Source organism: Aythya ferina (genome assembly GCF_964211825.1).
Source record: "Aythya ferina genome assembly, chromosome: 6".
Classification (NCBI taxonomy): domain Eukaryota; kingdom Metazoa; phylum Chordata; class Aves; order Anseriformes; family Anatidae; genus Aythya; species Aythya ferina.
Genome location: NC_140303.1, coordinates 19,238,598 through 19,260,946, shown reverse-complemented (window position 1 = coordinate 19,260,946; position 22,349 = coordinate 19,238,598). Strand labels below are relative to the sequence as shown.

At 37.2% G+C, this 22,349-nt stretch overlaps 1 protein-coding gene across 8 annotated transcripts in view; it reads right to left on the bottom strand.

Annotated features, from left to right (window-relative positions):
* LNPK (lunapark, ER junction formation factor) overlaps window positions 1–16,226 on the bottom strand; it is a 39,791-nt gene extending 23,565 nt beyond the window's left edge. For 3 of the 8 annotated variants that reach the window (XM_084523130.1, XM_084523134.1, XM_084523136.1), the window contains exons 1-6: window positions 16,155–16,226; window positions 12,281–12,355; window positions 11,052–11,096; window positions 9,675–9,862; window positions 6,357–6,415; window positions 3,177–3,217 (exon numbers count right to left, since the gene is read on the bottom strand). In XM_084523130.1, coding sequence (XP_084379256.1) covers window positions 3,177–3,217; window positions 6,357–6,415; window positions 9,675–9,862; window positions 11,052–11,096; window positions 12,281–12,307 — 360 coding nt within the window. In that variant the 5' untranslated portion in view covers window positions 12,308–12,355; window positions 16,155–16,226. Of the gene's footprint in view, window positions 1–3,176; window positions 3,218–6,356; window positions 6,416–9,674; window positions 9,863–11,051; window positions 11,097–12,280; window positions 12,356–15,740; window positions 15,850–16,154 lie in introns of those variants that run through there. The other 5 variants (XM_084523132.1, XM_084523135.1, XM_084523137.1 and 2 more) reach the window with 3 other exon arrangements.
* Window positions 16,227–22,349: the final 6,123 nt, after the last annotated feature.

Genomic DNA, 22,349 nt, shown 5'->3' with positions numbered 1-22,349 from the left:
TGCCCTTGCTTTTAATATGCTTAACCCTCTGAACTTGCTCATCTATACACATTCAGGCTAAAGGGCTGACAGCCTCATTAACTGTTGGAGAAGTAAGGCCAAAGTGACACCTACAGTATTACAAACACAAGCAGAGTATCCCTTATGATCAAGGAGGGCAGAAGTTGCATCTTGAAGTAGTGCCTTAATTACAGCTAATGCATTCAATCCTTCCCCTTCTCATTCCACAAAGGGACACTCAACTTTTAGACCACTAAGAAAACAGAATTGTTGAGACTCAGCCTTGTGCAAGAAAAATATTACATAGACTGAGTCAAAGTACAAAACAGCCAATATTACTGAGCATTTTAAGTTGAAATACCTGTATGTGTTTGTCAGATATTTCACCCACATTAACACTAATGTGATTATGCTACCAAAGACTGAACTTTTACTCTTTTGAGCAGAACTGAAGGTTACGTGCAGCTCATGTTGCACAGCCACCAGGGCTTTATACCTAGTAGGTGAGGAGCTTACTGTGTTGTTGGTACCCTTCAGCATTTAAATAGTGTCACTATGGAAAAGATGGGCCACGTGCCTGTAAAACACAAGTACTGTTACACTTTTCAGTAAGTCCAATTCCCTTTAAAAATTTCTACACCAATTAGGTAGCTGCACTTCAATGAAGTGAAAAACCATAGCTGTGGTGGCTGGCTGACAATGCCTAGACAACAATCTGCAATACAAATCATCAGGAAATACATTTTTACCTATTCTGCATACTTTGGGGATTACAATTATAGGTATCTCAGTAACTATTTCTATTTGCAAGTTTAGTAGCTAGTTGGAATCCAACAGGGAAAAAAAAACCCAATCCCTCCCACTTCTGATTATTCTGCTTGAAACTTTTTGTTCATTTTTAAATAAAAGGTAGGTATTGCTACAGATGGGACTATAGGAATTAACACAAAACTAAATCTGAATATTATCAAAAGCAAATTATTATATAATGCAATTTTAAGTGTTTTATCTAATATACAAATCACATGCAGTCTCATTACCTGCATCCATGTTCACTTCATTTCAGCACACCAGGGTTCACGTATAATGATCTAATTTTAATGCTTAAATACCTTTAAATTATGATGAAACTCCCAAGAAATCAACTGAGTCAAAAATACCAAAACCACAAGAGGTTGCAGAAAGTCATCTGCTTCTGGTTCCTTGCTAAGAACCAGACACCCACAAGCTCAGGAGATAATCATGATTTTTTATTCCCTTCAGATTGAAAAATAGCTGAGTTAAAGGTTATTGGACCTCTCAGAACTGTTTCACTAGTTCTAAGATGTTTGTCTTTAATGATTATAGCTTGACATGCATATAAACCAATAGCAATTTATATTTTCAGGTTTAAACACCCCATAGTTACACTACAACTTCTACATTGTTCACAATGCATTTTTGTTCACAAAGCAACTATTTAACTTTTAACTGCTGTCTGTTGTTGGTTTGACTTTATTACTTTTTCTGATATTATTTTGACTTTTGCATATCTGAAATACAAATTTACATCACGTTTCAACAGCATGAGTTTTTAGAGTAAAAAAATCCTTTGCAGACCAGCTTCTCTGACTAATCTACCTCCTTATTCTCTAAAAAAAAATGCACACACAAAACCAACACACAAATATTCAGCGTGACTAGTTCTAGAATACGAAGATAAAACACTTATATAACTAAAATAGAGAATTTACTCTAAAGACTCCAAGAACTGTTTTATTCTGTTGTACTTTTTCTGTTCTGAAAGTTTTCCTCCAAAGCAACTCAATAACTACACAAATGGGAAAGAAACTATTTTCAGTTAATCTATTTTCATAAAATAAGGTTAAAACATAGTTGTCATTCATTTATTTCATTCTTAGAAAACGTAAGCCTCTCCAATCCCTTTTTATCACCTCTCCAGCCAAAGGACACTTCCATTTAATAGATTCCTTAAAATAAAGATTAGTAGATATAAATATTAGCAAATCCTCTTTACCAAAGGACAATGACATAATTAGGTTACAGGTTACCATTTTTAAATCTATACTTACAAAGTGCCAAGAAAAAACACCAGAGTAGAACACCTGTGAAGTCTATTTGCTTTGTGAAAGCCCTATAATATCAGACTCTTACCAAAAAGACTTTTGGTAGTTCTGTCATAAATTCAGTTCATTTGGCTACCACAGCAAACAATCCAGAACGAATAAGGTGAACACTGAGATATTCATTAACAATAAAGCCATATAATGCAACTTTAGAAGGATATCTTTGAGGGCAAGGACTTCTTGTCAATGGGGTTTTCTTGTGTGTGTGTGTGGTTTTTTTTTTGTTTGTTTTTGTTTTTTAAGTTCTTCCTGAGAGGCAGTAGGGAAATAAAGAAGTTCTTTATGGAGTGAACAGCTAGAGATGAAATAGATTTTAGTGTTATATAAACTGTGCAAGTTATCCAAGACTTAGAATCTTTTCTATACAAAATTTGTCTTGAGATCATGTGTCAATCCACTTGATGCAGACCTGGCACATACCAGTTTCATACTGTCAGCTCATCCACACAGCTCACAAAATAGATGACCTCAAGACAACCAATCGAACTGATCCAAGACAAGAATGTAATGGAAGAAATATAGTACAAAAATAAGATGGAGGAGGATGAAAAATAAATGCTGAAGCATATTGGATAAACAATCTGTTACTTGATCAAAAAGTGAATCCAGAAGTCCTTTTTGCTATTTACAATAATTAAATGATAGAGTAACTATTAAAAATACTAAGACTGTTCTTGAATCGGTACATATTACACTTCATAATCCTAAAGTAAAAGATAATCAACAAGAAGTAGTTGAAATAACACATTTTCTGACTAAACAGAATCACTTAACAGATCTACCAACAGTAAAACAATAGTTTTAAGTTAAATCATAATGATATAATTTATTCTCATACGCAAACAGCCCTTTGTGATTTTGACCACAAGAAGGTCAGGAAAATCTTTTGCAGTACTAGAAAATACCTGAAAACAGAGTAACAGTAGCAGTTTTCCCCCCTTTCCTCTCTCCCTCCACTTTACATTGATGTATTACAATCAAGTTGAACCTGCAGAGATGCAGGAATATTTTAGTGAACTGTTAACTAGGTTTCCTTGAAGTTTTACTTACTATTTTTTTCTTCTGAGATTTTAAATCTTCCAGCGCATCATCTAAAAGAAGAACATTGTATACATTAGCTTTCAAACATAAAGAAGAGATAATTGCAGCACACTGAACATTGACTTTGCCCTCTGAGATCAAGAAAAATTACATACCCACCACAATCAAATCTACATCAGTAAACTTTGTGGAAAAACAAATGAAGTTTATATGAAAATGAATGATCTTAAACACTGAAACTGCTCATAAATTTTAACCCACTTATCATTTTACAGTTACAACTATTAAAAAGTTTTATGTACCATTTCCTCATTAAGGGAACCAATTCTAGCTAGTGCCCTGCTTTGACCTACATTAAAAGTGCTACAACAATGGACCAAATACACTTAATCTCAAGAGTCAAACTACAAAAAAAAAAAAAGCTTGAGCTCTAAGTATTAATTTATCTGGATACAGATTTACCAGCTTCAACACTTCATGTAAGCATCTTACACATGCTATTTTCAAATGCCAAATGGATTCTAAGCTTCAAATCTGGATCTATTTTACCCTTTCAAATTTTTCAAACTACAGCAAAAAAACAGTTTTGTAGGCTACTAGGTATCTCTCTAAGAATCTAAGAATCTCTCACTGTAAGAGCCTTTTCTACAAGTAGTAGGTACGGCACCTCCCTTAAAAGGGAGAGAGAAAGAAAAAATCAAATGCATGTGGGACTCTCCTTTAAGTCAATGCTTACAGCTTGGCACCCATGGAAAATTTACCGCAATAAACCACTGACTAATATAGTAGATATTCTGATAAAATCAGTCTTCTACTGCCTCCTTCATACACACAAACCTGTCTACAGGTTTTCTTCCTCCTTAGTGCTGCTAGACCTAGTAGTTTACTAGTAGGCTACCCATTTTTCAGTTTTCCAAAAAAGCGTAAGACAAGAAAGAAGACCAAAAATACACCAAGTTAAATACATACATATGCATACACATAAAACTATTTCTGTATATTTATTAGGTGTATTAAACTTTTTTTTTTTTTTTAAGTTATTTCAGGAAATAATTTATAAGAATACATAAGCTGAACTTTTCCATAATGTCAGAACCTATCCTGATACAACAGGCCATTCTATGAAATCTAGAAGATACTAAAATGGGGCACATACAACATTTGAAAGTTTATGCTACAAAAGGGTAACTAAAACAATACCTTATTAGTAAAAGGAATAGGACATGGAACAAGACCTAGATAGTACTGGGCTAGACCACAAAAGATACACAATTCCAGAAACTATGCATCTTTAAACTAATAAACTAAGGCACCTCCCTCCACCAAATTTGGTATTTACATTAGAACACAGCCTCTCAGGTAGCCCATTGTCACACCTTGTACTTTAATGTAGTATGGTATCATGCAGCCAAATAGTACTGTAAGGTTGTTTATTAATAATTTGTTAAACACAAGCTGTATTTAGTACAGAACTGCCTAGAACACCTCAACTATAGCCTCCCACAAAGCAACACAGTAAGTTTATAGTGAGGGCATTTGTTTCTTTACATCCTGCTTTCAGTGAGCATCTCATGAAACACCTGTTCTATCAAAGGTGGCCAAATGATAGTTATTGCAAAGCACTCTCAAGAAACCAATGCGTCTCATCTTAAATCTACTAAAAAGATTCATACTAGAGAAGTCAACACCCGCAAGACACCTCATTTATTTTTCCCATACTTAGGGACAGATCAGCCTAAACCTTCCTTTACAGCTGCCTGCCTGACCAGCCTTAAAGACTAGGGAATTTCAGTTTGTACATCCCCTGTCCCAGAGTTTCACTACGTATTTTATTCCTTCCGATCATGATTCCCAGGACTGGTGTATCCAGTTATCCAGTGTAGACCTTTACGGTATTAAATTACTATCTCTAATGACTTGACACATTATTTTAACTTAATCCAGAATAAAAGACTAGATTTGAGCTACTTAGTTGCCAGTTTGCTCTCCAAAGTGTTTTCTCTTGCTTTACACAGTGCAAGAGTTACAGTAGTATTTTATTTCTTTTCCAAATACAGGACTTGTAACTTTGAGGTAAAACACTTCACTTATGCTCAATCTCTGGAACAGCGCAGAAATAATTCCCTTTGGCATGTTCTAACATGTACTAAAACCCTTTCTACACATGCCCAACAAAGGCAGTAGACTTGCTTGTATGCTAAAAATAACAATAAAGACCTTTAAGCAAACTAGAAAAAACATACTAGTTTTCTTATGTGGCCATGAAATACAAATATATACTCATCCTTAGAAATGAATCATTCAGTGCCACAAAATATATGGACAATTTTATTTGTACATAAAAATGTATGTCCTATGCTTGCATATCAAGCGTAAACACTAAATTTAAGAAATTCCAAAAGTGATGTTTAACTCATAAGCTGTCACAAATTAAATCGATCTTGTTGCTCTACATGTCATAAAACACTGAGGTTTTTCCTGTATTATTGCTCACATCACCATGAGATATTGTTACAGGCTGGACTGCTTTCAAAGAAAATCTCAAATGAACTCTACCACAAACAAGTGCCACAGATGCAGTTTTTAAATTTCACATTAGAATAAATCAGCATGTACTTGAGCAATTACACACACTTCAACAACTCCATTAATTTTTATTTTTTAAACACATGACATAACATTTCCCTTAGTTCCTGAAACTGTACAAAAAACATGCTTATTCCTTTTCCACTTATAATAAAATGAGCATACTTTGGAGAATTTGGGGAGGAAAACGTCATCTTAAATTAAACACATGCTTTTTATCTATTCTAATACATAGCCTTTACATAGAAGAGAATTGCTAAAATACTTGCAAAATGCAAGTATTAAATAAACCACTCCTATCACTTATATTTCCTTCCTCTCACTCCACTCTATTTTGTCCCATTACACTTTGAAGAATCCAAAGAGGGAAGAAAGTTTCCATAATTTCATAAGCAAAGTGGGAGATTAAGCAGTTTCCTTCACGTTAATTAAAACTGTTGTTTCTACCACACAACTCTTTAGCTAAATGCTACTCGTTTCAGCATCCATCAAGAGGCTATTCTTTTCCTGGAAGTAGAATTATTCAAAGTATTTACATTTTCATAGTAAGCATCATTCCCAACTAGCTCCACGTTCTAAAAAGAGACAGGAAAATGTACTTACTATTCCTTTCTGTCCTTTTGGAGAAGAAAAAAATGAGCAGTGTTCTTATAAACCAGATTCTTTAAAAGAGAAAGAAGAATAGCATTAATTAAAATATTAATCATTTCTGAAATCATTTACCAGGCAAGACGGTTCACATAGAAGAGTTACCACATATGATTTAACTCTGCAAATACAAAGAATAAATCTTCAAACAGAATAAATCTTTAAGCAGAAAATTACAAATGAAATTGGTAGCTTGTCAACAAAACAAGAACGTCGACCCAAATAAAATCCAACTGTCATAATATTCGATCAAATGTAACTATAAGTATAAATACTAAGGAAGCAGCAGCAGTAACATCACTGCTTGCTAAAATGCTCAGTGAGAACTTTTTAAAACTCAAGGTATGTGTTGTTAGCTGAAAATTACTGAGTCCCTGCTTCTTATTTGATAGATTTATAATGCAAGTTATCCAAAAGAACAAGCTTAGAAGCTAAAGCCTAGAATTTAGGACACAGCAGGCATGTAGGAACAACTCAACAGTGATGAAAGTCTTGAGATATAGCTTTTGTACAAATACTTTCCTAAAGTTAACTGACCTGACTCCCGTTGATTTTACAAATAATTTAGTCACTTTCCATACAGTTTCAGCTGATTTAGCTCTATCTATGTAGCAGTTTGCTTATGCTTAAGAAAAAGTTACTTATCTACATCCATTCTACATTTGAAAAGTCTCCCTACAATCCTTAGGCTTTTTTTTTTTTTTTTTTAAACTTAGAAATGTTTATGATTATGAAGTAGAAGCTTTCTCTGGCAAGTCACACAGCCTAATCTAAGAAGCAAATCTCATACTTCAAGCCCTTCCAAGGATCTTATTCAAAACCTTCCTTGTGGCAAGTACTATATAAAACAGTATAAAAATCCTAAAGGCTAAAAAGGTTCTCTGAGTAACAGCTAGTAAAAGAAACTAAGCTAAGTGATACAAAATTTTAAATAGTTTTGACTAATTCATAAGAACATACTTTTAATTTATATAATGACTAATCAGTTTAAAATGCTTTTAAGTATTAACAACAAAACCTGAACTAAGTTGAACAACACTACTAGAATGTAAAAGTAACCTATACAAGGTGACAGAAACACACAGAGTTTAACTCTACTCCACTTTCAAAGGTGCATTGTAATAACCATTTTAAGAATACAGATGGATAGCTTTGTCCACTTCAACAATGCAAGATGCATCTTTCCATAAAGTAACAAGATTATGGTATACAGGCATGATTTCTTTGTGTCATCTGTGCTTAATACAGAAATGAATCCATATTCTAAGCACATACATATGGCAAGATTTTATGAAACAAAAGACTTTGTTTAGAACTTTGAAGTGCAAGTTGAATAGCAGGCTGTTTGAGACAAAATTTGTAAGTTTAATATTAAACACGTTTACCTGAGAATTAGGACAAGATTAAATAGTTTATTTGAATTAGATCGTATTTCAAGAACACCCTTCTAAAATGCTACAGTATTTCCTCAACTTTACAGACATTTCAATGTATATTGAAATTAGTGATGTTATATATTCCTAGAACTTAACTCTATACTAGTAACATGCTGAGACACTGAGGGAATGACCCAAGGCAGAAATAAGTTGGTGACTGACTACAAGCTGGAAAAGGCAGACATATTCCAGTCTGATTAGGGCTGGAAAAAAATCTCTAGAGTAATTACTGGGTGGCACCAGACATTCAGCATGAAGTCACCTCTTGACCAAGAGCAAAGACGACCTGGCAGTTGCTTGCCATTCATACCTGAAAAAAAGGCTGAAGAATAGCTTAATAGAAAAATCAGATAAACAGTCACAAGAAAGCAAGTCTAGTTCTAGATGTCAGTAAGCTAGTATCTAATTCAGAGCTTTATAGGAACCCATCATTAAAAAAGTGAAGCAAAAATTGGGAAGAAAAAGTAGAGAAAATCCGACGTTAAAGTTCACACCATAGCATTAAAAGCCACCACGTTCAGTAATAAGTTTTTCATTTCTAGACACATCCTAAAACGCTTAAAAGGGAAGCTTCCTTTTCTACATGCCTTCCCTGTTAGCATGAGCAAGCCTTGCAGGCTAACAAATATTTCCAAATCGTTGCATTTAAGAACAAAAACAATTCATATTACTGTCAAAGATTAATTTGTGCTTTAATTTCCAGATTCCTTCTTTCCAGACAAGATATTACTGTCCATGCATTTTCTCCACACGATTCTATAACACCAATGTATTACTACATTATGCATAACAGAATATAAAGGATACTTTATGATGCTTTCTGTAACATGTTACACTGTGTGACCCACAAACTGATCTAATCAAACTTGCAAAGCCTTCAATATATGTTTGACTACCCTTCAAGTCTAGAGCTAGGGCACTGACAAGTCAGGTTTTCATACAAAGATACTGTACAAATACAGACAGTATTTACCACATTCATCTAGCAAATTGCTAAATACATTGTTGAAGTTATTGGTTGGAAAGCTGCTCAGTAGACAGACTGCTTCTCTTCACTGATGGCTGGATCGAGGTGGGAGGTAGGGAAGAAAATGTTTGGTGAGGTGGGAACTCAAATTTTTATTCTTAAGAAAAGAAATTCATTTAGAAAACATGGTACACATGAGAATGAACATCAGGTCTAGGGGAAAAAAAAAAAAAAAAAGCAATTTTCTCCCTTATTCAAATCCAAAGACATTAGGATATTTTCTGTTTAAATAAAACAGATCCTTGATCTTACAGAACAACAGCTATTTAGCTAAAATTGATCCACAGCATATTTAGGCTGATGACCTTTCTGCATTAACATTCACCTAACATCTAAAAGTAAGTTTCTCCGTTCACTCTTGTATATTTTGCCCGATTTTATGTGCTGCATTTCACGTACAGGCAACATACCTCTTGTTACTTCCATACAGTAGTGTTACTTTTCCAAAATGGTAGTAGAAATAAAACTTAAGATAATGCCCTTCTGTTTGTACAACACTAACTTGCAGCTTTTCAGGTACAGCTCTATCTCTAGCCCTAGTATAATTTTGATAAGCTAAGTAACTTCAGATGCTAACATCTTTTGATGGTAAGACTCAGTTCTACACTAAATGTAGACCCAAGAGAGACGTTTCCCTCAAAGAAAGTGTCTGCCTAACTACTTCGATTTATTTTAGAAGAAAAAAATTTGCAAGTTATGACAACTCAAGGATTGTCAAAAACAAACCCAAACCCCTGCTGAGACATATTTTCCATCTCCTTTTATCAAGGAGACAGCAGTTAGGAAAAAAAAAAAAGCATATTTACTTACATCAATGGAAATGCAAAAAACGGAAGTGTCATAATAAACCTTGCTGTCCATTCATCAGGAAGACAACAAAAATATACAATGAAAAAGGTGATAAGATAAAGAACCGAAGAGTAGAAGAGTAGCCTTCCAACACATAATTTCTGTAGCCTCTGATTTTTTTCTCGGAATTCTTCTAATGTTTGTATTTCCTGTAAATAAATAGGGTTCAACCTTATTAATGAAATTAGTCTGTGTTCTTTATTAGGTTGCCTTTAAGCGTTTGCTAAAATTAGCCATATCAACTTGATACTTGATTAGAAAAGTCAAGCGGCTTTTTGATAAATGACAATGCCTACCCAGAGATAACTTTCACAACATAAATGCGTCACGGTACTACAGTTGTTATATGGGCCACTTGCATTGTATTAGAAGTAACATATCACTACTGGGGAGAATTATCACAAATTATCCCTTTTTCTTATTTTAATGATTTAGTATATTTGGGACAAGAGAAAAACGTTAATATCTTATGAATGACTGTCTTTATGACACATAAGAACTTAACTGGCATACTTTGCATCCTAAAACTTTCAACAGGCACCTGTGTGATTTCCAATGCATTTAACACTTTTCTGCAAACAGTGGGAACTGCTGAAACATCACTCACTTCACATATGTATTCATTTCAGTATTTTCTCACATTTAGAGTGAAATCCTAAACATCTGAATGATGGTTTTACCATATTAATACATGATCAATCAACAGTCTGTGTTACCATTTTGATTTCATTTCAAGTGATGATAGGAGTACTTACACTTAATAAAATGAAAAGTATCAACAGCATATTTCAGAACAGTTAATATCCCTGTGAAGTGCAGACATCTGTCTCAAATTCTGACTAAAAATAAGAGTTGATTAACAAACTGACCTAGCAGTTACTCTGTCCCCAACCTTACTTACTACCACTATAGTTACAATTGCTACACTTTAAGCCATACATTGAAGCTATTCTAATGAATCTGATGAAGGGAACTTTCCTTTAGTGACATTTCCTATAACATGGGAGTTTAACCATTAATTATAATTAAATTATGTAATAACATAAATCATATAATAATGACACATCCACTCCCATTTCAGGCTCTTTAAGTAAGCACTTAAACTATAGTTTCTCACTATCTACTATACAGCGTTTGCTGGTTTTTAAATGATTAATACTAAGAGTAAAAATAAAGGTAGCACTCCATCTGAAGTTCAGTCTATTACATCCAACTGGAATAATCAAAATTATTTAAAATTCCATGACACTATCTTATCTGAAGATAAAGAAAAGCATTGCCAGCAAAAAGTATGCATATTTCTAAAAAAAATCAAATCACCAAGAAACAAATACATACCTTATCAATTTTTTCTAATACTTCTACAGTAGAAGGCTTCGCCTGCTTACAAGGGAAAGAACAAAGATGTTAATCTGATTGAAACAGTATTTTGAGAATTAGCATAGGTAAACAGTTTCTCAACAAAAAGACACTCATAACAGATTAATATTCTAACTATTTTATGTAAAGTAGAAATTTCTCCTACTTTACCAGTGACAGAGGACACTAATGCATCACTGTTGTACAGTTGTCATTACTATTGGCTGAAGGATCCAATCCTACACCACACAAGTTGAAAACCTACAATGTGTGTACAGTAATTATGGATGTGCAGGTGGAAAACAGAACAAGGAGAAAATTGATGAGAGGAAGGAGGAGGTAAAGTGAAGATAATATAGACAGGAAGCCTTAATCTAATAACTTTTAAGCTTTTTACTAATACTCATTCTGCACAAAGACAAGCTCTAAATGAATTATAAGCAGCTGTAAATAAGGACTCATCTCCAGTAAAATTCCCCTTAGGAATAACCTGGAACACACTCTAAGAATCTTCCCCAACTTGCTGAGAAGTATGAAACTACTAATTATTTTAACCCAACCTTCAGACCACAAATCTGAAGACTACAGCCGATGTTACATCACTGTAGAAGTGGAAACCTTTTTTTCCCCTGTTATGCAAAACTGACATTTTACCTACACTCTCACCTTTAAAGGAGTCTCATACGGGAGACTAAAAAAAAAAAAAAAAAAAAAAACTGCAGACCTAGACTCAACAACTCACACCTGACAGCGGAGTCAAAAGCCTCATGACTTTCTCAAACTCAGTATACCATTCAGTAACATATAAGCCAATTGAAAAAAAAAAAAAAAAACAGTAAGGAAAGACCTGTGTAACTATGAGTAGCTGCCAAAATATTTCTTAAAACAGACAATGATATTCTGAATCTATCCATTTTGACTGAGAACAGCCACCAATCTTCAAAATCACAAGTACTGCTGTACCTACTGCGATGAAGTACCACAAAACCATTTAGACTTACAGTTAAAAACACAATTCTGTAACTTAAACTAGCATCAGGTCTGGTAGCTCAAAGGAAATAATGCACAGTCATGCAGGTATACAGGTTGGGGATTTTGATTGTTGTATTTCTGCACATCTATTTTGCTATTGGACTTTTAAGTGATACATCAATGGATGATGTACAGCTAAACTAAAGATTATTACATTGTTAAAAGATTGTACTTACCCTCCATCTTGAAATTAATCCACCCATCTTCTATTGTGGACAAGTGTTAAAGCTATCTTCTACAAGAATTCACAGCTAGAAGTAAAGCATTAGGCACATAAGACCAATCTAACAGCACACTACAAAAGTCATTATTTATTCCAACATCTAAAGAAATCAAAACAGTGCATAAAATCATTGCCTAGTTATCTCTGCCCACATGTTATTATAAAATCCATTCTTTGTTTCGTAGGTCTCTTGTACGTCTATCAGCCTTGATGTGGACAAACTTTTTTATGGAAGTATTTAAACAGAAAGGAGTCCTCAAAAACAGAAGAACAAAATAACCCACCAAAAAAAAAAAAAAAAAGAAGCCGAAATCCTCTGACAAAAAACAATTTTTAAAACTTATTACTAAACAGAATTAAGAATAAATTGATTTCCAATTCCTCAGCTGCTCATAAGCACAACTCTCAACATCCCTCTTCAGCTGACACCCTTCATTAACATCCTACTACTCATGAGAGTAGTTCTTCTTCCATAAATCTACTTCCTTTTCAAGCTCTCATCAACAAGAACTTACTGAACACCATTGCTATTCTCCCTTTGTATGATCATTTTTAAGTTAAATCATTAGTTTCACAGCAGGCTACTGAGATTTCACATGCTCTTGGGAAGCAGAACATCAGCAAGCGTTCCCTGCACACAACGTACAGTGCAGTCACCAGCATATCAAATGGCCCTAAAAGCAATTCCAGGTGTGCAAAAGTAGTTCACTCCACACATATCTGGAACCCATGGACAGCCCTAGTTTAATAAGCTGCGTCCAGGTTCCTGAAATAAGTGTTGCAGCTTTCCATCAGTAAGTAGTTGGAATAAATGGACTTTGAACCTCAGGATGGCACAAGTTCTTTCCAATCATTTAAGATTTTATCCACTGAATGAAAAAGTTACTGGTTCATAGCAACCCTAACAGGAAACTAATGCTCAATCCCAACTGGTGTTCAAGCAATGTTAACTCTGCAATGAAACAGTAGAACAAAACAAAACAAAAAGCACTGCCCAGTTAGGCAGAAATAAATTAGTGATTATTAGTGTGTTTGTTAAGTTACCTTTGGCCGCGAATTGAAAGATAAAGAAACCTTATCTCAATCCAAAGGTGTTCCCAAGTTGTCTGAAGCTGCCAGAACAAATTAATATAATATAGGATACACATTGCTTGCTAACTCTACTGTATTACGGTAACCTCTTCACCTTGTAGGAAAGCCAAGGCCTTCATGGGGCCTATAGCTCTGGGTTCCAGTCTTGAAAACCAATCCTTGAAGATAAGCAAATCCATATTTGAAATGCTGCCAAAATTAAGCTAGAACAGATGGACACATTAGCTCTGCTGTTGCTAAATTGCAACAGCTCACCCCTCTGTGCTGTTGCTAGCACAGAGGGGTGAGCTACAGAAAAAGCACAATTACCCCTTGGTCTCGAGTATATTCTCTAAACAATTACCACTACAACAACTAACCACGGTAAAACACCAGCAATGTTTTCACTTTTCAACATTCAATACTGCTGTTCTCTAACGCTGACAATTTTACGTAATTCTCATTTTGCAGATACACACATTTTTACAAAAGCATCACAGTTGATCTGAGCCTACGCCTTCTTCACAAGTATGTCTACACTGAGATAAATATCATCATTCTTCCAAAACAATATGAAAGCTATGTCACCTAGCCAATTAAGAAGTCTGCAAATCTAGCACACCATTCCCAAATCTAGTCTGCTTCAGTAACATTGCCACTGCTATTAGGAGCATGGGTAGCAGTTATTTATTTAGATGCACAGAAAGAGACACGGAGATAGATGCTCACATGGCCTATATCCTCCATGCCACAGTTAAAGAACCTTTGCAATAAAAGTGTTAGAGGATCTTTGAGCAAAGGTTATTCATAAGCCATTAGCAACACTGACCCTTCCCAGTAACACATTCACATGGTATCTGCACATACGCTTTTCAAGACAACCAGCAAGTACCTGGAAGGGAAACAGGCCTGACAAGTGTCACCACACACGTAATTTTACATGAACCACGATGCTGACAGGCTTTATGCAAACCACCCTGTAAATCAGTAATCCTACCAAAACCCCTCCCCAAAGAGGTATTAACAGATTAGGGCCACTAAATTCACATTTACGGTTTAGTCACTGAATCCTTTACTATGAGATAAAGGATTTTCTACGGTAACTATGAGGTAGTTCAGATGTTTTCATTCTTCCATCCCTTCCTCCACTTTTTTTTTTTTTTTGACATGACCACAACACAAATTGTCCTCAATTGCTTCAAACTTCCCTCATTCCTCCTTATCTGTCACTCCACATATCCACTATTGATATCCTACTTTTTATGGTAAGAGCCTCTCTTCCACAAGCATACTTCCTTCCCATGCTCTAGCCATCAAAAAGTTACTGCACAGCACTTTTTCCTCTGGAAGAGCACATCTCTCCAGCACAAAACTCTTCCTCCCCCCTCACTAAGCACAGCTGTGATTGGATTTAATTCCATACATGTTATCTTTGATGTAATGCACAAATAAGATAGCTGAACCCTAAACTTCAAATCAACAAGTGGTAGAAGAATAATGTAGAAGCCTAAGAAAACACTGTAATCAATTCTCATTATCAGAGTCTCAGAAAAAAAAAATCTAGATTTCACAATAGCATCTTCTCCACCCCAAAAATATGGGACTTAATTAGTAAAAAGCAAAAGTAGAAGTACCATATAAAGGGTACTGAAATTGAAAGTGTTTATCTTTCAAAAGAGGGATGGATCATGCATGAATACAGAAGTCATCCACCAACCTATTCATCCAGATGGAGAAAATAGATTGATCTCATTAACCTTTATCAAGTCATGTAGTCAGGCAGACTGCTTTCCTTCACTAACAGCGTGAGCTTCAGCCAGTTTTAGAGTTAATATAGGGTCCAAACAACATCAAGTACCCTAAAGGCTCCCCTTAGAAAAGGCCTACAAGCATGCAGGACATCTCTGTCACTTGCAAATTTCTTCCATCTAGGTTCAACAATGTTCCAAAATTAAAAGCTTTTCAAAAATTAAAATCTCCACAATAGTTTTTAAGAGTTAGAATGTTGAAATTCAAGACTGAATAACATCAAATCAAGTCACATTGAAAGAAAAAGCGCTAGAAGCTTTTGCTACAGACGTGTTACCCCTGAAGGGCGGGAGGCGCACTCTTTAAGCGATGTAGCCTGTAAGCCTAGTAGCTTTATTTTATGCACAAGTTTCATCAGGTGTTCACCTTCACACCCAAGAGTGGGAGGGCTACCTCCAAACCGAGTCTCCACTCGCGTTCACGAGGTTTCCACCCCAAGTTGTCCGTCTCCCACAATTCAGTGACCCCAGCAGCTCCCCCAGCCCCGAGCGGCTCGGGCAGGCGAGCACGCAGGCCAAACCCAAGAGCATCACCTGCTGCCCGCAGCTCTCCTGCCTCAGCACCTCTCGGCCACACCGCGACGCGGGGCTCTGGGGCCTTGCAGCTGCCTTCCCCCTGCCCCCGCCCGGCAGGGCCCCGGCCAGACCCCCCACCTTCGGGGGGCCACCCGCCTCCGCAGGGGGCACCGAGGAAGGGCCGGGCGCTGCTCAGAGCCCGGGCTGGGCCCGGCGCGGTGCGGTGCGGGAGGGAGAAGCCCCGCACCCCGCACCCCACCGCCCCCTTCGCAGCCCGTGGAGCCGCCCCGCTCCCGGGGGCCGCCGGCTGTCAACGGCCGAGGGTGGGGGCCGGGCCCCGGGAATCACCGGCCGGCCAGCCGGCCGCCCCCCGGCGGGGCCAGCCGCCTCCTCCTCGGCCGCGCCGCGCCGCCCCCCTTCCCCGGCACGTACCTGGCGCGGGCCGGGCCGCGCATCCCGCCCCGCCGCCGCCCGCCGAAGGAGGAGGGCAGGGCCCGGGCCGGCGGCGCTCCCATCAGGCCCCGCGCGGCCCCGGCAGCCAACCAGCGCCGCGCGGCGCGCTGGGCCCGGGGAGGGGCGCGCGGCCCGGCGGCCGTTGGCGGGCGGCGGCCGTTGGTCGGCAGCGGGCGGCGGGCAGGGGGCGGCGGTGGTGGCCTGCGGCGTTGTGCTTCTTCGGTTCACGTTGCGGCAACAATAGTGCGGGAGGTTGTGTGGAGCGGGCTGATGTTCCGCTTTTCTGCCTCGCAGTGAAGAACCAGCCTGTCCCTAGCCGCCCTTCCAGCAGTCTTACCCTGTGGTCCCCTTTCCTGGCCAACGCCTCCATCACTGTCAGTCACCGTACAGAAGACTGAGGAGCAGAGAGTACCGGCTCCGTTTGCATTCACAACTTCTTAGGTCCCCTGTGCACAAGTTTTATGACTAGTGGGAGTAGTAGAGATGTGAGAGAAAGGCAATACCGCCTTCAGGGTGCCCTGAAGTGAAAATTCATACGCAGAAGCTGCATACCTTCAACTAACCCCTAAATTGTTGAATTCACTGTAGGAAACAATATATCTTGACACAGCCCATGACTTTTTTCCATATTTTCATGAGTTGACCTTGGCTGGTAGATAGGCACATGCACAGCCTCTTGGTCGCTTTCCCACAGAGGGATGGGGGAAAGAATAGGAAGAGCGAAAGTAAGAAAGCTCAGGGGTCCAGTTGCCTTGTAAGTGAAGGAATGAAATAAAAGGAATACGAGGAAATCTCTCACCGCTTCCCACAAGTAGGCCGATGTACAGCCAGTCTCTGAGCAATGTCTACCCTGGAAGACAAAGCCTCCCAACCTTCTTCTGCTACCCCAGTTTTATTGCCAAGCATGACGTTATGCAGTATAGAGCAATGTTTTGGCCAGTTCAGGTCAGCTGCTCCAATTCTGTTGCCTCTAACTTCTTCTCTGCCCCAGCCTACTCACTGAGGGGACAGAGTGGGGAAAGCCTTGATGCCGAGCAGGTGCTGTTCAGCAGTAGTCAAAACATTGGTGCGTTATCAATGCTGCTTTAGTCACAAAATCCAAAACACAGCAACATAGGGCTGTTATGACAAAAACTAATTCCATCCCAGCGAGACCCAGTATCACAATTGTAAATATTGCGGGGCGGGGGGCGGAGAGGAGAGAGGAATTGTACCCAAAAAGACTAAGGAAAGCTTTTAGGCCTGGGAAAGACAAACAGGATATCCCAGCTACATTTCAGACAGCACAGTCAGTTTCAAGCTTTAAGTAGTGGAGCTACTGAGTCTGGTCATCTGTCAGGCATTCATTTTCAGTTTTGACATTGGGAAATTGACATTGATATTGGGAAATTGACATTGGGAAACTGTTTTAGTTTCTTGCAGTGTTCAGAGTGAATCCAACTACTCTACATTATTAGCTGGTTATAATATCAACTAACTAGCAGCTTTAGCTGTGAGTGACACTCTAGAATGGACTTAAGTAAGTGCATTCAAAGCCAAGTAATGACAGTGAGTGCAGAGACGTTGACTGTACTAGAGATTCTCTGCTACCAGCTGCAGAAGTCACAACTGTAAGCTCTAGATCTGTAAGCTCCTTCCTTTCGAAGTGGAAAAAGACTTGGTGACTGAGCCTTTCCTTCACTTCAGCTTGTTATCCAGAACTATATCTGCTTAAATCCTTGTAGCAGTGACTGTCCCCGTGTTGCCAGGATGTCTTTCTTTTGGATTTCAGATGAAATACAGCTACATGTATAATCCACTCCTGGTTTTCATATTTCAATGTGGTGTGCTCCTGGACAGAAGCTAATTTAAATCTTTAAGCTAACATCCTTATGCATACTAATACCTTTTCCATATTCTACCACAGTATCAACTTAAAATAAACTTAGATAATACTAGTACCATGTTTAAAGTTTCAAGGTTTGGTTGTTGTTGTTTTTTGTTTGTTTGTTTGTTTGTGTGTTTTGAAATGCTACAACCAATACTAACATCTCCAAGAAACCTCTCTCTTTTTTTTTTTTCCCCAGAATTGCAGTCCTCCTCCATGAAGTTCTAATCACTGCTATACAATTATGAATCTATTTAATTGGTAGGTTTAAAAAGGTATTGTTAGCAACCATTATTGAACTTTTCAGACTGAAGAGTCTCTCAGCTATGTGAAGTTATGTGATACTATGCAGCTACCCTAAAGCATAACTAGCCTAGATCTACCTAAAAGAAGAAATTATGCCCATGTAGCTGGTGAGCATAATAAAACTGAATATAGAACCATAATTTCAGATAAGTCAGGGTAAAATTTTCATTAATCTGGTTCAAAACTGCCCCCTACAGAGTAGTTAAAACTCTAAATCTTTTCCTTTCAGAATCCTTCATTATCAGTAGGATTGGTGTTTAATGTGATTGTACATAATGACTCTAACAGCAGAGAACATCTCCAGAATTTTCCCCAGCATCATAGATAGTACTTTTAGTCTCTCCCTATCCAGAACACCGAACAATCAGTAGTAAACTTCTTTTGAAATGTTTTGCTCTTGTACTCTGAGACTCTTTTTTTCCTTTGGGAAGTGTTTTCCCATGGTAACATTTTTAACATTTATATTTTAGCAATATACGCAGTCTAGCCTGATAAATTTTCTAAATATATATATATGATTGTACAAGTCCTTCAGAAAATACTATTTGGATTAAAAAAAAAGCTCAACATTGCTTATTTGTGTTTACTTGGGGTTTTTAATTAGGCTTCCCAAGTACATTCAGCATTCTCTATAGGAGACCCTTTCAGATTTTTCTGGCTAGTGAGGCCATGTAGTTTAACTCATTTAGATGCTGGGAAAATTTAAATGTTGAAACAGAACAATTGTCTACGTTGCAATTGGAGATGTCATGGCAGCAAATCCTGCTAGCTTTAAGATCACTAACTCCACTCCCCTTAGCACCACTGACTACAGTCTGCACGTGCTGCCATCTCACTAGTATTTTCACAGCACTGTTAGCTGATGACAGAACAGTTTGAGAATTACGTGCCATTGCATGCTGCATTGCTCCAAGCAAGGCTGGAGGAGTACTGTGCCGCAGTTCCTCTGCTTCTGGTAGCTGGTGCTGTGCTCATCGCTGTACACCACAGGGGCTTCGTCAAGAGCACAGTGTTGCTTCAGGCCACTTCCTCGTGCACGGTAGGCACCTCAGAGATTAAAGCAAGCCCAAGCTGTTAGGGACACTGTCCAGGCACTCCTCGCTGCGGCTCTGCTTTCCACCTGCAAAGCTACCCAACCGAGGCTGATCAAATGGACTTGCTGTCAGCACTGGGTTGCTGCAGCTTCCTCATATGCCATCCCCAGCTGAACATGCCCCAGCCGGCTGTGTTGGCAGAAGAAAAAACTCAATCGTGCCCATGTCGGTCACATTTCTTGAGGCCTGGACTCTGCTTCTTCTGCATCTTGAGCTGAAAGAGTGCATCCTGCTATTTCATAAATGACAAATACATAGTAATTAACATGAATTTGTGAGTGTCTTTTTTAATCCAGGTTTGTTAAACAAACAAAGAATTTAAAAATATGTTTGATATAATTACATAGGAATATTTTATTTTTTAGAAACTCAGGAAAACACATATAGAAATAACTCCTGTAGTTAAACCTATACTTTACTCTAAACTGAGAACTGATTGAGAGGACTCCAAACTATTTTCTTTTCTTGTTTTGCTGCAAGTTTCCATTAGAACTGGAACTGGAAAGAGATCTAGAGATTTTTTTTTCAGGCTACAAAGGACTGGCAGAACCCCCTTAGAAGGAATGGGTAAGCTAGAAAGTGTTGAGGTTTGAAGCCATGAGACAGATATAAATTGAAAGCCACTAGAAAGGCTTAAAATGAATTAACCAAATAAATTGTGCTTAATTTGTGAGATTTTACTCATTTCAGAGTATACAGAAAAGGTGGTGCTCCCAAGGTAGGGTGAGTTCAGTGCCATATTTTGTCATGATGTGCTTTAAAAATGTGCTCTGAAGGACTGGCACTGAGGAATATGTCATAGATGTGATTTTTTTTTAATTTTTTTTAAAGCGATAGTATATGCTTAGTTTGACATTCTCATCCAGCTGTAATATTTGTAGTGTCAGATGTCAGTATTCTTATGTTTGCCTCTTATTCCCTGAGTTTTTTAGTATTTTATCATGCAGAGTGTTTCAATGCTCCAGCACTTTCATGAAATTCTTTGCATTTGACTCTTCCTGATAATTATTACTTGAAAAAGAAATTCACGATCCATCAAGTCCAAATACATATTTCAAGTGAATAGCTTACTTAAAAATCTTTGAACAGTTGTATGGTTAGAACTGATGATCTTGAAAGTCTTTTCCAACCTAAATGATTCTATGATTCTATACAGTCATCTAAAAAGCTAAGATCAGCAATTCCATTCCATTAGTTATTCTTGTTGTGACCTTTTCTTTCAATTTGTAATAATTATTACTAATAATTCTATTATTACTATTACTATAATTGTTATTACTCATTACTTACTATTATTGTTGCAATTATTACTATTGCTATTATTAATATTATTTTGCTGTTTATTTTTCTGTGGAAAAAAATGAAACATTTAAAAGCTTGAAATAAATAAAAAAAAACTATTTGTGTCTTAAACTTCTTGGTTGGTACCCTCAAGTATGAATTTTTCTGTTCTTGAAAGGCTATCAACTGTCATCTTCATTTGATTACTATAAATCTCTGACAGTATGTTTGGGAATAGGTTAAAATTGGATTATTTTTGCAGCACAATTATTCAGGAAAATGATTATTCATAAAACATTGAAATATACATGGTAATTCTGTCATTCAGATCTCATCAACAAACAGAAGAAGCCTAGTGTGAAATTGTCACATGAGAAGCAGAAAGGTGGTTTTGCCTACATTTGAGATAAGTTGTGCTTCAAATCTTGTATGAAGTTTTAGAAGCAGTTATTATGCACATATAAAGTTCATACCCTTCCCTGATGGGCATGACTTCAAGCATCTGACTCTTTAATGGTTATAATGAGTAATATATGTTTATAGTTAGAAAAATGACTGTATAAACAATAACTCAATGTTCTGTAAAAAAACATACTAAATCAATTTTCCCTAGTCTCTAAGTGAAAGCCTGATTATTCTCACTGAAGGTATTTGAGCTGTACTAATACCTAAGTCAGCTATATTATTTTTGCTTCCTGAAGCAGTTTACTCTTTAAATAAATTAGGGTTCTGATTCAACAGGATTCCTCCTCTATAATAAACACATAAGTACATCCTTAAATTTTATTAACATCTATTTCCTTGAAGCTAAATAAAATAAAGAATGCTCTCCAATAGCCTTTTTAATATGGCTATGCCTACTGGGCAAAGTGGGAACAAACCCAACAAAATGAGGGCCAAATTATGAAGTAATTTGAATGAAACTCCTGTTGACCTTAAGATGATTTTTACTTGATTAAGAATAATGGAATTTGGAACCAAATGAATATGATTCAGGGTACAAATGAGAATGTGCTGTTCTTTGCACAGTGATCCTCCCTCCCAGGGCACTGTGTGTACGTACAGAGCACAGACAAGTGCAGGAACAGTGTGCCATTTCTATTCAACCTGATTGCATTTTAGTGCTTGCTGATTAGTCAAGCTGGAGGAGACAGGCAATGAGAAGGAAAGTTCTAATTAGTACATATATTTTGCTTTTGATAACTGTTCAAAATGGTAGATAGAACATTACCTATATTAAATGCATTTCATACATACTACTGATTGTTACAATAACTTACTTTAATGAAGTATTAAATTTGCATATAAAATTGTTTTCAGCAAAGTACTGAGAACTGGATCTGCTAATAGGCTTTGTTCTGGTTGGAAACCAAACGGAACCGTGTATCCCAGAATGCCAGAAATAGGACAATAAATATTTTTGGCACAGTTTCAAAGGTGTATAATGCCAGACATAGACATGTAAAAGTAATGGCAAGCTCTACAAAGATTATAAAAGAAATAAAATCACAGTTCGTAATTCGTATAATCATGTTAAATAGCAGGCTTATAAACCAATTCATATAATAAAATCCACATGTAAAACTATCTGTGATTTCATTCAGTTAAAGATGACAAATATTAGAG